This window comes from Ciona robusta, chromosome 3 (genome assembly GCF_009617815.1).
Source record: "Ciona robusta chromosome 3, ASM961781v2".
Taxonomy (NCBI): domain Eukaryota; kingdom Metazoa; phylum Chordata; class Ascidiacea; order Phlebobranchia; family Cionidae; genus Ciona; species Ciona robusta.
This window is the reverse complement of record NC_143237.1, coordinates 2,570,731-2,588,573: the sequence shown is the minus strand read 5'-3', so window position 1 is coordinate 2,588,573 and position 17,843 is coordinate 2,570,731. Positions and strand designations below refer to the sequence as shown.

At 37.1% G+C, this 17,843-nt stretch overlaps 2 protein-coding genes across 4 annotated transcripts in view; one reads left to right on the top strand and one right to left on the bottom strand.

Moving 5' to 3' along the window:
* LOC149737652 (dnaJ homolog subfamily C member 17-like) overlaps positions 1–17,843 on the top strand; it is a 33,898-nt gene that overhangs the window by 4,839 nt on the left and 11,216 nt on the right. The window contains exons 9-10 of one of the 3 annotated variants that reach the window (XM_089873567.1): positions 32–184; positions 17,006–17,099. In XM_089873567.1, coding sequence (XP_089729693.1) covers positions 32–184; positions 17,006–17,050 — 198 coding nt within the window. In that variant the 3' untranslated portion in view covers positions 17,051–17,099. Of the gene's footprint in view, positions 1–31; positions 185–4,893; positions 14,133–17,005; positions 17,100–17,843 lie in introns of those variants that run through there. The other 2 variants (XM_089873566.1, XM_089873565.1) reach the window with 2 other exon arrangements.
* LOC149737653 (cdc42 effector protein 2-like) lies at positions 12,617–14,745 on the bottom strand. The gene is made up of 3 exons (XM_089873568.1): positions 14,253–14,745; positions 14,035–14,129; positions 12,617–13,860 (listed from the first exon to the last, which is right to left on the bottom strand). Exons 1-3 carry the CDS (start codon positions 14,442–14,444, stop codon positions 13,332–13,334), a joined length of 816 nt encoding a protein of 271 aa, XP_089729694.1. The 5' UTR covers positions 14,445–14,745; the 3' UTR covers positions 12,617–13,331.

Here is a 17,843-nt window from a genome sequence, read left to right as displayed (position 1 = left end):
TGTTTTTTTTTATTTAAATATTTTTAAACAGGAACTAGCAAAATCAGTCGAACTCGGATTGCCAAGTAACCAACTTCGAATATCTTGGTTAAGTGGAAAACCAAATACAGCGCCACCTAGCGAACTTCCGAAGCATTTCTCTGACCCACCAGGTGGCATGGGAGGGGCAACTGCCAGTTATAAGGTGAAGTGTATTTGTGGGTCTGTGGGAAAATATACTGCATGAGTTTCACATACAGATATATAAGCTGAAATTAATTACAAAAAGTGTTATTTATAAGTATGTTTAGTTAATTAAATAGGCAGGTTTTGTTACGAAATATCAACAATTCTGTAAAAAGGAATCAATTCTTAATATACCTTGGGGTAACAGTAATATGTTGTGTTTTTACCTGTGGCTGTCTTAATAAGATTTAAACTGAAAATGAAATTGGTTATACACTGCATGGATAGTGTGTTATCTGTAGTTTTGGATTCTTTTTATATATTTTGAGGTTATCATGTTTATTATGAAGTAGATGCAGCTTTGTTCATGATTTAGTAAGATATTTCTTTTCTTTTATGGGAAATATCTTGATGTGGCATATAATGTGATTTGAAGTAAGCTTTATTTGACTTTTCGTTGTTTGGTTATATTTAAATTCTCCTAATTAAACATGTGCAGGGCAGATTTGGGTTAGTTTAGCATATTGTGTATTTTGATATTCGATATTAATCAACATTCTGTATCTAAGCAGATAAGATTTATTGCTGCAAACTGAAGATGTGAGATTTGGCAGTGTTGGATTCAAACAGGTTATTTATCAGGAGAAAATAAAATTAAATGCAGAAATCAAGACAAAGATGCATTATGCAGTGAAAAGTCAGAGTCTCGAAGGCCATGTTATTTTGACAGATATTATGATCATAGAAAAAAAATCGTATTTTAGTTTGTAGTCTAAATTGTTAAATTTTGGTTGATTCTTTGACCATACAAAAAGTTGATATTACGATCATAACAAATTGACCGATATTACGATCATGGAAAAAATGGTATTTTAGTTTGTAGTCTATAAATTGTTATGTTTCGGTCGTTTTATTATCTGGGCGAGGTCTTGGCAGGGTGAAAGTTAATGCGGGCTTTACTAATCCTATAATGGGGTTGGGGCATCCCCAATCCGTATTTGGCTTGCTTCTGCTTGCGTGGACTTGCTCTCAGCAGTATACTGGTAATTTGACTTCGGCACGCAACTCGTTGTTGCTGTCGCGTTCCGCAAGGGTGGCCATGTGTGACCAGTGGAAAATTACCGCAATAGTGCACGAGAGAGGCGACACAAAATGCATGCAAAAGTTGCGAGCGCAAATATTTTTGTAAGTAATCCAATTTCAGGATTAAAAACAACAACAGTTGTGAGAGGACCATAAAGCCAAAAGCGTCGTTTGTGTTATCCGTATCAACTATGCGAAATGTGATTCACTGCAACGAGTGGTAAATTACATTTTAATTGCTATGTCGACATTTTTACGCAGACATCTGTAATTATCCAGTTTCTGCGAAAATTTACACATTTGTCAGATACATAACATAAATCATACAAATATGAATTGAATGCTAATACAGCAGCTTAACTTTTTTTATATAAACACTAAGCTATCTTTAACCAATGCTTTCGTAGTTATTTTTGCAACCTGATAACTTATCCGATTTTCTCACTTAGCAAGTGCACATGGATTCTTTATACAATTTTCATCTCTTGACAGTTGAATGTTTCTCGCACATTGCGGAAACACGTGCCATAACAACCGAATAAGAGTGCTTCCTAGGCCTGCCATGTTTTGAACATACCTGTCGACTTAAATTGTTCACTTTTCTGTCAGCTTGTTTTGGAATTTAATTGCGGTAACACGACAAAGCAGTAGCAGCTGTGTGCTTGAATTTAGATTCAAAACTAGTCAGTTTAGTTGCGAAATGCTCAAATAAGGCCATCTAAGTGATGTTATTGCAGTCGCAATCAGTTTGATTCTAATCTTGTTTGCCGCTAGCCGCTGTTGCGATTTTAAGTGCGTGTTATTTTTAACTGAACTTGTCCAATTTCAATGTATGTTCAGAACATTGAGTCATTTAATTGCACGGTTTTACGCGAGTATTCGTCGGTGGGACTTTTTCTGAAGTGTTTATTGCGGTTTCGACTGTGCAAAGGTCCAACACGAAGCGCAATCTATGTTTTTTGAACTCCTTCAAATTGAATCTGATTTTTTGGGGAACTTTTACGAATGTAATAATCGACCATATTTTTGCTGTAAACCGTGTTAAATTGACAATTAAAGTAAACATTACAGTTGGCAGTATGTAAAAGTAGCAAATTCGTTTCTGCAATTTCCATTCTCCTTACACTATTATCACATTCAACTTAAGAAGTTTATTCAGTCTTTGATTACAACAGTTGTATTCTCAGTTAACATATTATTGACCTCTGTTTTGATTGACAAAGTAAGAAGATTTATATCCGTTGTAAACAAGTAGTATTAGTGTCTGTGAATCATGCATAGGGAAACCACATTTTGGACCCTGGTAATTCTAGGCGTACGTTTTCGAAATAAAAACGCGCAAAAAAGGTTTAGATGCCTATGTGTGTCCCTTATACTCCTGTAACTGGTCTCGGCCACCCAAATTTCGTCCTTTTCGGCCACTGGATAATTGTTGCAACCTAAACTGGCCACCACTACTCGTAGCACCTATTGGAGTTTACACAGTAAACAACAAGTCTCTAAATTCGGACAGGTGTCCGAATCTGTTGTGTCAATTGGCCCACGCTTTTAAACTTTACCAGTTTAAACCTAAATTCTGGGATTTTAAAATAGACAGACCCTGTTTGGTTTAAACAAAATAAATTAAAGCCTAAATTAGTTGATGTATTTTCATTACCGCGTATATATCCAGCCTGCGCAAAGAAAATTATCAGGAGAAAAGCCGATTCTAATTTAGTTTGTCAAAGTTTACGGTGTCGAATTATCGTTCGAACTCGTGAAGACCACAGACTGATAACGTCCGTCAGCATTTAGAAAATGTGTTTACTATTTATGCATTCCAAAATTGTGTGGACCTCATGCAAACCATACGTCCTTGGTTCCAAAAACAGATGCTTTAGCCTTTAATAAAATTCGTACAGTACTGTGGGGTAAAATAGGACACCTTTGGCGCATAAAATCCAAATATCTTGATCGGTTTTAAATAATTAGCAATGGTCCATGAGAGTCTTCAGGATACGATTTTATAATTCTCTGAATGTTTTTGTTTACTTCAAAATGGAACGAGAAAATATAATGAAAATGTGTCCCGTCTTCCCCACCCTCCTATATATTTACTTTCGTTGGAAACGACTTAAAAGTTTTTTTGGATCATCATAAGCTGTGGTCGGTTTCCTATTGCCACTACAAATGACTTCATAGATATGGCACGTTATCTAAGTTGCCGTGTCTGTTCTGGTAAAATTGGTAGCGTCCCTTTTAGGTATCGTGACTAATAACATACCGAACACATTTACCCTAAAAACACCATAAATATGAAACACACCTTAATTTATTCCAAAGTAAAACCGTGCACTATTACAGTAATAAAATTCATATTGATAAACATTACAGAAGTGTTTGTTACATAAGTTCACGGACCATGTGTTTATTCGTTAGGAGTTGAATTTTATACCTGTTTGTTTATACACGTACTTCGTATGCGTTGTGCCGGCCGCGTGACAAGTCTTGGAAAGTATACGCTCGTCTACCTACATTGTAGTGATATACATAGGAATTTTAATCCTTTCTCGTTGACAGCGCATTAATTACAAGAATGAAGTTTGTAAACTATGTTCGTGTTAAACCGACCGCCACCTGCGTGAAAAATTAAATTGGCCAACTTTATTAACACGAATTGCCAATCATCTCTTAAAACTATCGTCTTTAAAAACACACCGATATAGTAGCAGCTGGTGTTATTTAATTATCTTTCGTTAATTTTTATAACTTCCTGTAGTAAAGCACCAATGTTTGGAGTTTAAATGCAGAGATATTCAAGGTAATTTACTTGGGATATCTGTTTTAAACGATTTAATGAAACACGAATTTTGGAACATAGTACTAACACCTTGTGTTTGATGTGTGAAAATTATGGTGAATCGTCGTGTTTCGGTAACTAGTATACGATTTTCTTTGATATTTAACTAATAGGTGTCATCGTACTATTATATCGGTAGCAATTGCCGAGTGTAAAATTACCAAGTTGTTAATTATGAGTTTGCAGCTACCTTTCCCATTAATGAGGTTTTATACCACACCCTATACAAACCATAAATGCAACATGTAAAAATTGATAGCGTATTGGTTTAAATATTGTGGGTAACTACACTAGTTAGAATTTAAGATAATTTGAAAATCATAACTTTTAATAAACCGTACTTATTAGAAGTTGTTATAGTTATGTTACTATGCAACACTTTTGACGTGTGGAAACATATCACATGCGTGTATATTACAGTGGGGGAAGACGGGACAGCTTTTACACTATATTTATATGTATTATGTGCTAAAGGTGTCCCATCTTCTCCTACCTTACTGTATCTTAAAAGTAATCTGTGTTTGTGTTATTTGCGATAAAATATTGATTCCTTTTGAAAATATTCCCATCGGAGCATAATTTTACTATCACGCCAAAATATGGGCCGCGCATATAAAATATATATTGACGAACGTAGCGAAATACTTTCGTGTTTACTACACCACCCAAATCACATATTAGAATCAATCACGTACAAAATACCACGTATACTACCATGCTTCCTTTCCCAGCCAAACACCCCCAGTTCCCACAGTAAGACTGTTTATTGTTTATCTGTCAAAGGGAAATGTTTCCAATATTTTCAGCTGCGAAGACCAAACAAATGTAAAAAGGAAGCAACTCGAGGTCACCACTAGATTCTTAACATTATACGGTGTTTTCTCTTTAAATCAAATATTCACTTATTTACTGGTGTATGTAGCCCGAGATTTTAATTCTAAATTTTGTTCTGAATTTGTTTAAAAATGAGTAGTATTTTCGCATGTTTTTTTTTGTTTTTTTTTTTGTCTAGAAAGTATTTCGCCGCTTAACGACATATATACCATATATTTTAGGTCGATATAAGTTATACCAAAAAATCTTACTCCATTTCTCAACCGTTGCACAGTTTGTGACTTTTGCTGCATTTGCCGATACTGTGTTTTAAAACAGTAAACTTTAAAAATTATTAACTTAACTTTGTAACCTTTGACCTTTTCATTGACCCGTGATGTCACGAGTATATGTTATTTCTGTGGAATGTGGGCGTGTCTGTTACGCATCGATGAACATATGTTTGTTATGTAATTTTATGCCATAATTAATAAATTGTTCTATTCCTGTACCAGTCAAGCTAAAATTATATCACATTTAATCCTCAATGACGAGCGTTTATGTTTTAAGTACATTTACATCACCTCAAATTTGGTCCTAGTTTATCTGCTACTGCAAAGTTCTAAATCCAGCAGCCATCGCCGTATAAACCACATTGGATTGTCGTAAAGCCGTCGTAAGAGCGGTTTACAAGAGGGGAAGTTAGCTACTTATCCATCATTGTCTTTTGCCCCTTTCTGCCGTTTTGAAGCTCGGTGGCTTTTATCATTGTTCGTAAATCCCGCCTCTCAAAGTTCGATTTATTTCCATTAACGACTTTCAGTATTTTGCTTTTCCGCACGATCTCCTTTTTTTCCATCGCCAATAATATTTGTGACGTCACAATGCGCGTTGTGCCCCTGAAAGTACCCCCTATCTTACCACATTGACGTCACGAAGGCCTGGAATATGTCACGTCGTTATGGGCAACTAGAAACGATCGTAACTCAGAGTCAACTTTAACACGTCAACCTTGATTTGCTTATCTTTTTTTATCAAAACAGAATTTCAAATAAAACTCATACATCAAAAAAAAAATCGTACCTGAGTTGTACTGACTATTTTAATTCACCGACTTACAACTGCGTTGTGACCCCGGCGTATTTCTGTATTTTTTTAGGAAAAAAAATGTGCTTGGTACCATAAAAACGAGTTAACGTTGGCTGTATACTCGCTATATAAAATATAGTTGGTCGGGGGAAGATGGGACATCTCTACCACACAATATCCAACCTGATCGTTTTTTAAACAATTAACAACGGTCTACGAGAGTCGTGAGGATACGGTTTTATAATCATTTGATTGTTTTTTGTTTACCATTTAATGGGTCGAGAAAGTAGAATGAAAAGGTGTCCCATCTTACCCCACCATGCTATATGTGTTTGTACGTGACACAACATCTAATGAACTTAGACTTACCATACCAGTTGTGATCAGTTCGGTATTTTTTTTACATGTCGTCCTGTTATCTATGATTTTATTCGAGCTTTCGCCAGAAATGCGGAAACCGAAAAAAAGGATTTTCTCTTCAGAAACTTTCTGTGACGTCACAAAACTCATTCTGCGGTCACCAATCGCTGGGGTGGAAATATTTTTAAAAATCTTAACGACCACGACGCACGAAAAAATACCTTGACTCAACTTCTAACCCGTTAATTGTATTGACCCAACATATTATATTCTTTTATTTGTAACATTGGCGTTTTAATGTTTGCACGATGCTTGGGTCTAACGAAAATAGAACTCTTAACTTTAACTCCTTTCGGTTCATTTTCTCAGTACAAGTTCTCGTAAACGCTCAAATACCAATTGTCGTAAAACGATATTTCGGTTTAACAGGACGCAGTTATGAGGTATATGTTTCCTCAATCGATTAACTTTAAATTATCGGCTCAGATAAAATGAGATTTGAAACTTGATCGTCCTGCCAAAATTTTTATGAAGTAAAATACGTGGCACAGATTCGGATGACAGTTTAAGGCTAATTCATTTTGTGGTATTGTCCCGTTTTTGCGATGTTTTTGTTTATTTTATGATCTCTATTTTGAAGCTTCTTAGACACGGTCCGTTGCCCCCAATTGTTCGTCACCACTTCACAACGCCTTTTGTTCCGTCATAACCACCAAATTTTCATTTTCCCCTTGATTGACGTCACACTTCGAGATTGTCTATGACGCCACTGTTTGTCAACAATTACGCACACGCTAACACAAATCTTCTGAATTTTTTATTAACAATTGTTGTTTTAGTGAAAACGAATTTTGGCGTTTTCGCTATTCATGCGCACGCCGTTCAAGACAGCATGTTGTCGAATGAATTACGTTGAATATTTAATTCAGGTGACTTCGACTAAATCGTTCGCCTTACACGGAACTCATTCTTAATTTATATCATAAAGGGGAAGCAACGTCTTTCGTTGCTCTAGTTTAATTTTTAAGGATTAGGGAATGAACTTATTATGTAAACCACACCATTGTAAGTTCCCTTTTTATTTTTTCGTCTCATTTGGTAGTAAACAAAGAAAATTAAAAGAATTATAAAACTGTTTCCTCACGACTTCCACAGACCGTTGTTAGTTGTATAAAACACGGTATTTAGACATTATATGCTTAATGTGTCCTGTGTTCCCCCAGTCTACTTAATATTCCGTATTTCCTAACAGTGTTAAGTCGTAAGGATTCTTTGTTTACTAACAAATGGGCAAATAAAAGAAAAAACATCAGAAAATTTAATAAAAAGTGTCCCATCTTTCCCCACCCTACTAAATGTTTTGTAAAACTTGTTCACACTGAAGCCAGTTTACCATGCACTAACTCTCATACACACACTATTGCCCACACATAACTATTACGTACATCCTGGTTAAGATTTCGGATTATATTAAAGTATCTATGCTTTCAAGACCATTCACCAGTGGTTAATTAAGTAGTCGATAAAAGCCTATTTTCCAACATTACCCACAAACCACTCCCCAACTGCAAAATCCGTTAACGGCACCCAACAGTCAAAATTGCTACATTAGTATGTCACTTCTGTTTGTAATCTGGTATGTAGGGGTTTAACATATATCTCATAATTTACTTTAATATGGGAAATATTTGGTTAGGTGTTGTATATATTATAAAACACTCTGTAAAGTAAGCTAATGAATATAGCATACTCAAACATATACTTAATTGTAGCTTTATAAATGCATCCTTTTAACCAATGCTGAACCAAATTAGCTACATTCAAAAATTCCGCGCATAGTTTTTACCCGCCAAAATACTGAGTGTTGGGGAAAATAGTAAAGCCGAGATATTTTGCAGTATGTGCTAATGTCGGCCTTGCACGCTATATGCCTTACTGTTGAATCTTTGAAAGGTCTCGGGGCAAATTTTGAAACTTAATGCTATAATCGTTTTAAACTTTAAAACTTATGGGCTTTCTAAATATCCATATCGATATGTGTTCAAAGATTTTCTTCAAAACACCATGCGCACTGGACAGTGGCGCAGATTTTACATCTTACATTCAGGCTTTCTAATTTTAAAATAACTTAGAATAGACGATAGGGATAGGGTGGCCCATGTTTTCATTCTGTTTTATCTTCTCATTTAGTAGTAAACAAAGAAATAAATAGTAGGATGGAGGAAGATGGGATACCTTTGACACATAATAGCAAAATATCTTGATCATGTTTTAAACAATTAACAACAGTCTTTGGAAGTCGTAAGGATATGGTTTTATAATTCTTTGAAAGTTTTTTGTTTACTACCAAATTGGACGAGAAAATAAAATGAAAATGTGTCCCATCTTCCCCCACTCTACTATATAAACGTATCCTTACGACTAAATTGTAAAAAATAGATTTGAAATATGTCATATTGTGGGCTAACGGTATCCCATATTACCCCACAGTACCACATTTTAATCAGTAGGATATATTTGTATTGAGTGCTTTGTGCTTAAACTAGAAGTTTTGTTAATATTGTAAAAATGTAACAGAACAATGGTTTGAACCAAGTTCGTATCTGCGTTTCCAAGTATAGTCCTTGATTATACCTTTTCATGGTTTAAACCACTTTGACCTGTAATAACCCCGTATTTCCTTTGTTTTACGTTGCGACCAAGTTCAGGATATCGAAACGTCACACACAGGTCATAAACTATGACCTTTCAACCCGTTCGCATGGTAACAAAGATTGATAAGATGACCTGTGGCATAACCTTGTACCTGATAACAATATCAACTGAACGAACAATCTTTTCTCGTCCCATTCAGTAACAAAGAACATTTAAAAAAATATAAAACCGTATCCTCACGACTCCCATAGACCGTTGTTAATTGTTTAAAACACGATGAGGCTATTTGGATATTATGTGCTAAAGGTGTCCCGTCTTTTCCAAGACTACCATACTTGCAAAATTATTAACGTTTGATCAGGTAATTCATAATTTGTACCAAGGTGATGATATTTGGAACCAGGCAGCTACCCTACGTTCCACATTGTGTATACCCTGATAATGTATTGACAAAACAGTTTAAAAATAGTTTTTATTATTTTACGATTCTTAATGTGTTTACTTGAAGGTTGGTATTTTTGGTTTAACTTTTATTTTAAATTAGATTTAGTGAGATCATTGTGTTTTGGGTAGAATCCGTACCCGTCACCCTTGACCCTTAAATCGGATTTATTTTGCTTGTTTGTGCCATAGTTACGTCATAATCGCCTCTGAAATTTAGCACCTGTTAAAATACCAGCACCTGAGCATTTAAAATATCCCGAACTGTAGCACACTTTGATAGCAGGCCGATTTTCCGCTCAAACCAGCGTGCGAAAAAAGGCTCGGCATAGACGCCGCGACAACTGGTGAAATGTCAATACCGCTTTTCTTTTTTACTGAATATCAATACATTTTGACTGATAGTTCATACATTTTCAGAAACTTGTAATAGACGTTAATTTAGTTTGAACTTTAAAGCGACTGTTTTTGTTAGGAATTTCAGGCTGGGCGTTTAATAATGAAAGGATTTGTATCAGTTTGCATCATTTGTGTTGGAAATTAGATTTCCATCTTCTCCTGTCTTTATCTTTTCATAACATCACAAACCCCAAAAATTTGATACCCACGTTTCGGGAATTTGCCATATCCATATTCATGCGTATTTGAGGTTAATGCGTTTGTGTTCAAGCTTCAGAACTCATCAAAACAAGGGCGTCTCCTAAAGCCAAACTGATATTTACATTTAAAACCTGATCCCGCACTTCTTCCAAAAAGAAAGAGCCAACGAGCTGTTGTATAAGAAACTGGCAACTGTTGCCAAATGCTCTATCACGGTTTAGTCGACGTTTCTGATAGATTAGGTTCAAGATATGACAATCAATCACAAAATGAGTTGTTTTCAATGCTTTTGGAGAATTTCATTCCATTCATTTATATTTTTCCGACCTTATCACATTTCTGATGTGTACGCTGGGTAGTTTAACCTAAAAATTATTCTAAACAGTTTAAAAAGCGGAAGATTTTGACATATAAGCAGTTTACAGCATTACTTCCTAAATTAAAAAATGTGACGGTGTCTTTTAATTACAATACAGTGTTCAGTGCATGTACTACGTGATTTCGCCAATGTACGCCACGCCTTTCCACTACCATCTAGATTGTTTTTATTAAGCTCCATGGTACAAGAGTTTTGAGGGTAAACATTTGCCCTCACACGTCACAGGTGTGGCTATTACTCTTCTAAGTGGGCGCAGTTTACAGTAACCAACATTAAATAACCCATAACATCGGGTTCTTGGGTCTGTGGGTTGCTTAGTGACCCATGTGAAAGTAAATTTGGGATATCCCCCATTTACTGACCACCCTGTTTAAAGTAATATGTGGCTGATTTTCTGCAATTAACTTATTTGCACTATAAACAGTATCATTTTGATCTTGCATATTACAAATTTTCAAACAGCTAAAATCCACCGTAAAAATGTCGTTTTGGTCTTATTCCACAAAATTCACCAATAGATAAGTTTCGTAATTGTTTTAAAATACCCTCGTTTCGTGCGTAGCGAAATTTAAACGCTCTTTGTTTACATAACATAACAAGCCACGTTACTTTTACACGGCCCCAAAAAATTAGTTTTCTAATTACCCTCGAAAAAATGTGGCCTGGTTGCTTTGGAGTAATATATGACGTTGTTGGGCAACTGTTGTTTAACAATGAAGCAATTGTTTTCATAATCTCGGTGCCGGTACTTTGATTGACGTTTAGGTATTGTACTGAATAGTAAAACAGGAACTTATTTTACCTATATTTTGCTTGTGTGATTTTTTTTATCATAAAACACAAATTTAAACAAACGCGAGGTATCGATTGTAGTATTTTACGCGCTATATTAAAAGCTTTGTCGGTTACTTTAAATTGGCACGTTGTTACTGTAAAAACAGAACGAGTTTTCGTATTATGTGACAACAGAGCTGTTAAACGCATGTTAGCTGCACCAAATTTACTATTTCCATCGATATGTGTGGTCTTTTTATCCCCAAAGCCCTCAAATCCAAGTTTTGCTATAAAACCTTTGCTTCCCTAAGCCCAGCACCTGAAACAAAGGTATAAGAGGTGGTGACTTTTACGTCGTACTTTTGCTACCGTCTGTCTGCTCTGAATGACTTATTTCCTCTGCTAAACAATGCCCAGGACAAGTTTAGGTACTGTTGGTATTATTTGCGTGGTATATGATTGATACTCTAATACACGGGTTAAGCCCTGTGATACGGTTGACTTATGAAAGTACTTTTACTCCTTCTATCCTTAAATTCGAATATCCACTTGCACGTCTGTTAGTAATATGCGCAGAAACCGTCTTTGTGTACCGAAAAGCTACTTTTAATGTGTATTAACAGTTTGTGAGATTGGAAAAGTTTTAACAAAAAATACCTGACATAGTTGCTAAAGTCCCATTCTAAGTTCTGTTAGACCCAGGTTTACCCCAAGCCACACGGCTTTGTATTGCCCATTCTGTAAAGTTCACTTTAGGTCGTTGACCGTAAGGATAATCATCGCGTACACGGTACTTTAAAGTAGATATTTGGCATACACTGATTTTATGGTAGTACTTTAAAATGTATTGATGATTTTGTCCCCGTTTTTTAGTCAACATGGTTGTTTTGGAGGTTTTTAGGTAATTTGGTGATTTAGTTTCGGCCGCGGGCCAATTTTAATACGTCACGATCCATCAAAACAACATTCCTCCCGTTTCAGTTTTTAGGGGAGTTGAGTGTTTTCACTCGCACCTTTTAATGAATTCATTAGGAGCTTTACGACTGCGTTAAAAGAGCAGCGGTTCCACTATCCACGCTTTTTAAACTATCTCTGCCTTGCCTAACTTGGGTTTAAACACAACTGACGTGTGCTTACACTGCAATGTCAACAGACCGTAATTAGTCCACTTAACGCGATTGCCATGTTGCACTTGCTTCCAGTTTAGAAATATTGACGTAAGAATGGCTATTATGCGGAAACATACTCAACTGAGTTAGGATGATACCCCAAGGTCTATGAGGTCCCTTTTTACAAGATTATGTGCAAACAATAGGGGTGTTGTGACTCACAATCTTGTCTACCGAACCGTGGTCTCAATCTTAAAAAAATGTTAAGAATGATTTACACTTCAGCTTGTCTCATGCAACACCACTACATTACAAGCAATGCGTTTATTTGGTAATAGGCGAATATTCAGTTACGAAATATACACACACATCGTCACTGCATTTAAAAATCTCGGCCGCGCGATGGAATTCCCTCACATGAGCAGATATGTCTGGCGTATTAAGTGTCGCAGCTGCGCTCACTTTGTAGGAAAGAATTAATCCGCGCGAATAAGCATGCGCGTCTGAACGCCATGATTCTGATATTGCACATCGAACGAAAATCATTTACAAAACTAAGGTACCATGCAGGCAAAGCAAAAGGTAGGGTGTATAATATATCCTTGTCTTTATTGTTTGAGAACATAAATTAGGTGGGGTTGCAACAAAAAAAATCAGCACAATATGTCCTTGCAAATTTTTAGTTAATTTTTTTATCAAGTTACACCTCACCATGAGTTTACATATAGGGGGAGAACTGACACCCCATACACCCTGCGAATTGCGCCTCAGAAGTTTATGAACAGCGGACTGCGACTGCGGTCAATGAAAGTAAAGTAATACGGTTATCAATATTTCAACGTCAATTTTTAGAACCAAATCGGCGTGTTAGTGGTTCGTTAAAGTAAGAAACGATTATAATGCGTACGCTGTCCTTATCCTCACGGTCTCGTGCGAGACTTTGCACGCTTGGGTGGATACAGCGACTGTTTCCAGCCCTACACCTCAGCGACTGCATATTATGTCAAGTTGTTGTTGGGTAAGGTTATAATTCCACTCTGTCGAACACGCCCATTACATCGTCCATAAGTGAACAGCCCAAGTCCACATTCCAACCGTCTAACACTGATGAGGTATCAAGGCGTGCATTGTATCCAAGGAGACCGCCGGGTTTCTGCGTGTACACATCAGAAGACCTTCGCAGTTCGCTGTGCTTGTCTACTGACCCGAGTCCGTTCGGCTCTTCATCCATAATCCTGCGGGGTTTCGGTGGCCCGTTTCCCGTGCCGTTTGGCGTAGAGGCCGGGGTAGTGTTGATACCGTCTCCATAGCTTCGGCTGTGAGATTTGCCGTTTGAAATACAGTTGTTGTTCATGGTTTTCTTTCCTTTGGCTTTGCTGGCAATGCTGCCTCTGCTGTGCACTGGAGAAGTATCTGTAGACTCGCTACCGTGGGGTAACAGAGGCAAGGAAAACGCACTTTGCAAGATAGGTGACTCAGCTGGCCCATATCCGTCATACGACTGTGCAGATACTGATTTTACGTCAGCAGGTCTCCCATTTTCATCAGGAACACTGAATAAACAAACATAGATATAAGTATTCTGTAAAAACCCTACAAACTTCTTCCCAGGCTTGAAAAGTACAACCAACTGAGGTTTAATAACATAGCATTAAATCGGCATAACAATCCCCTTTTGGTTAAAACAGCATAAATTACAAGCAAAATATTATGTTTTGTACAATTACCTGTAATTACGAGACTTGTTCGTTCCTTTTCTTCCTAAACTTGATGTTCGTTTCGTATCAGTTCCATCATTTGCTTTGTCGATCTCGGTCTGGTTCTGTGATTAAGGATAGTATTGAAACAAGGAAATATCAAACAAACTGCTAATCAGAACTTTTTAGGTTTCTCTTGTCTGTGGTACAGTATCAAGCTGTTGAAAAGACTGAAGTTAAAATCCTACCTGCAAAAAAGTAGTATCTCCAAACATGTCGTCAGCTCCCCTTCCAACGTGAGCCATATGTCGAAAATCTCCCAACGGCGGGGAAATCATCTCTGTCGATAACAGCTCCCGTAATTTCTTGCCTCCCTTGCTGTTACCGTACCCGTTTTTGCCCGCGCCTGCCTTCAGGTAGATCGGTGCTTTGGCAGGCATGATGTAGTTGTTCTTTTTCCTGCTCACAGAGGTCTTGGTGAACGCTAACAATGTGCTCGCCAGTTTGATTGCTCTGTGTTCCTCTTTGAAGCAAAGAAATTCAAAGGATGTTACGCAGTCTTTTCAAGTGTCGTGTATTTCCGGGACTTCTTTGATGCTTGAATAGGCGATAAACTATTTGCCACCAATTTGTATCACAGCTCTACTTTCAAAAGTGTGAATATTTTAATTCAAATCCAAGGCTCTATTGCTCAACAAGTAACAGCTTACTTCTGTAAAATGAAACATAAAATTCAATACAAAAGCTTAAATCGGTTTACTTTTGCCTCAGCGCAATATTTTCGCTCTCCTGTTTACGCATTACCGATGACGTGAGATTAAACAACACTGAAGCGTCCTGAGCTTAAACCCGCCAGTTCTACACTGAAAGATGCGCCGGCGGCCACATAACACTGATGATGCGCAGAAAAAAATAGCCTTCTTTGTCTGTCGCTCTGCTAAGCTGCAGCTCACTGTCGTTTTAACGTTGACCAGTTTCTAAGGCCTCGGGACATTTACAAACCACTGTACTCTACAAGGTTATATTTAGCACCCTTACCGATAGTTGAATAAAACAACTGACAAGCATGGCATCCATTTAGAGGTTTATTGCGGTTACCAATGCACTTTACGTACATCACTACAAGCATTCATGGACCATAAACTACCATCTAACTCTTACTGCGCTAATGAAATAGTTCAACAGTCTTCAACAAAACACTTCCTTCTGCTTCTCGCGTAATGAGAAACTAACTTGAAATGAACAGACAATGAATATCGAGCTTTCTGTTGAGAAGTGTTCTTGAATACCGACATACCATATTAGATGAAACGTTTTCAAGTGACTAACACGTTAGTTAGACGTTACAGCTTTTAAAACGAGGGTAGAATCCATCAAATAATGTCCCCACACGTCACTATATCGCACTAAGTACAATAAGCTTTAAACCCAAAGTTTCTAAACCCTCCAAATCATCACAGTACACTATATGAAGATAGCAACACGGCAACGTTATTTAATACCAAACTGAACTTTTTTTCGCATGTACTTCCTGTAAAGACGAGCCTTGTTTATTTGCAAACTTCCAAGTGAACAGGCAACAAAAAGCAGCCGACAATCTAATTCAAGTCGGAACTACCAAGGAATGATAAGCTTTATTTGCTAACTTTGTCCCGAAGAGGAAATGGCTCTGATTTCATATCATGACGTCACCTTATTTACCTGTCTCTCTTGTTTAAAGGAAGTCTGCTCACGACCAATGATATGGCACGTTTTAATTAGACAAGTCCCTAATATTCCATTTAAATCAAACAAGGTCGTCTTTGTACAAGTGAAACATTGGAGACTTAGAACTCTGAATGTCACGTCTTACGTACACATTGTCTTCTACGCGCACAAGTGTATATGAGTTAAGACCCGCATTGACGTAAGTGCGAGACGATAATACTTAAGTCATTTAATTACGTGCCTACGTACACAGCTCTTATACAATTTAATCTACAGGAAGCTTACCCCACGCTCTTAGTTGATAATACGCGACTGACAAATAGTTCTTTAGCGGTAGATATACTATGCTTTCTGACATTCATAAATGCGTTTGAGTGCATTTTCTTTCGGCCATAAAATGTACGGTAATTAAAACAACGAAGCTTTTGTTACTGAACAAGCAATCTTTAACTGTCAATGTCGACAAGGGCGTTATCTATCTCCTCATAATAACGACTGTGACGCAAAACAGGTTACCCAGAAATGGCACTGTGGCGCAATAACCATCGTAAACAAAACGGTTTATCGCTTTCGTGTTACCACCCAGATACAAATCCTTCACTGACACAACATATTGTTTCATCTTTCCGGCCAATATTCATAATACGAGACGCGACACACTTTGCATTAGTCCGTATTGCAAACATATTTGTACAGAACAGATTCTGGCCTATTTCTAGTACGAACAAACAACAATCCAGACCAACTCAATTCAGAATAATATTCAAAGCGTTATGCGAAACAACTAAAGCAACTTGAATAGAGTTAATTGTTTCCATACTGAGAACGGGAAGTTAGTTCCCAAGAGAGAATACGTAATCGAATTCACGCTCGCCAAATCTATATTCGAACCATGACGTCATAGTCAATATCGCGTTCAAGGCTGCATTGAAAATGTTTTGATGAAGGAGCGCAATATTTCGTTGTAAAATCCCTTTACTGAACATTTTCACCGTTCATTTGTCCTAATTAGGTTCTGCATTAATTATGTAGCTAATGTTTTTATGCCCTTGGGAAATACATAAAACCAGCTAAACTCGTACACTCGCTGTACCATTCTAGTGATTCCAATTTCACATAAGTTCACTTGATAGCCTACTGTATACAATCCCACGAAAAACATATTCGCTTGAATGGATTTGATTGCCACATTTCCTCTACTTCTGTGATAAATTTAGCCTTCCATGTGTCTGTCATGCTTTAATACTAGCACTATACTGTCAGGTTTTCAACAGTCTTCTTGTTTACTCCACAGCTATGTGGTTTCTGTGATGTCTACTGCCAATTCATCTCTCTCTAATGTCTACAGTCGTACAATATTAATTTGCACTGAAATATAGTAGGACGGGGTAAGATGATTCTCGTTTTCATTCTCTTTTGAGGTCTCATTTAGTTTTTCATCCCATTTATCCCACCTTACTATATATAAATCTTCAAAATTCAGTTGTTACTAATTCCATTAACAAATCATTCCAGTATGATATATTCGAACACCGATATTTTGCTATTAACTTCTAGGTTTGTCAATTGTTAAACATCGCTTTGTTTGGGATAATGTCATGTTGTTGGAGACTTATATTCATTTTAGCATACTGTAAAGTCTACCTTGTTATCCGCGCCACCCACTCAACCTATGAAACCTAATACCCTAGCCATGCCAATCCCACTGCTAAGGTTACTGTCTGGCTCTTTGATATTTCAGCACTTTCACTATCAGGGTGGGACCTTAACCGGGTATCTTGAAACCTAATGCTTCAGCCACGACCGCGGTTGAAATAACTCAAGTCAGCTCTAAAATCCTGCTAGCCCAAAACAGCTTTAGTATCGAGACAGCGGACGCCATGGCGTGCTTGCAGGCTTACCAGTGTCTTATCTTGAACGTATACAATCGTTACCGCAAGCACTGCGATTGGATTATAAAAGCACCTGAGTTTACACATCGTAAATCGCTGCTTTATAAACGCAAATCTATCTCCGTTTCGGATTGAGCATTTTCTATTTAGGAGACGATCTGCTTTAAATTGAACCGACTGGTGACTGCTATAAATTTAACTGGTATGCGCTGCAGCTTTAAAGACAATTTAAAATTGTGC

Bases quoted from the DNA above. Each gene is read 5' to 3' on its own strand.
- LOC149737653 (XM_089873568.1), bottom strand. From the start codon at position 14,444: ATGCCTGCCAAAGCACCGATCTACCTGAAGGCAGGCGCGGGCAAAAAC. The intron at 14,130-14,252 runs GTAGGATTTTAA...CCTTAATCACAG, and splicing joins GAGATACTACTTTTTTGCAG to AACCAGACCGAGATCGACAA. The intron at 13,861-14,034 runs GTAATTGTACAA...TTGTTTATTCAG, and splicing joins AACAAGTCTCGTAATTACAG to TGTTCCTGATGAAAATGGGA.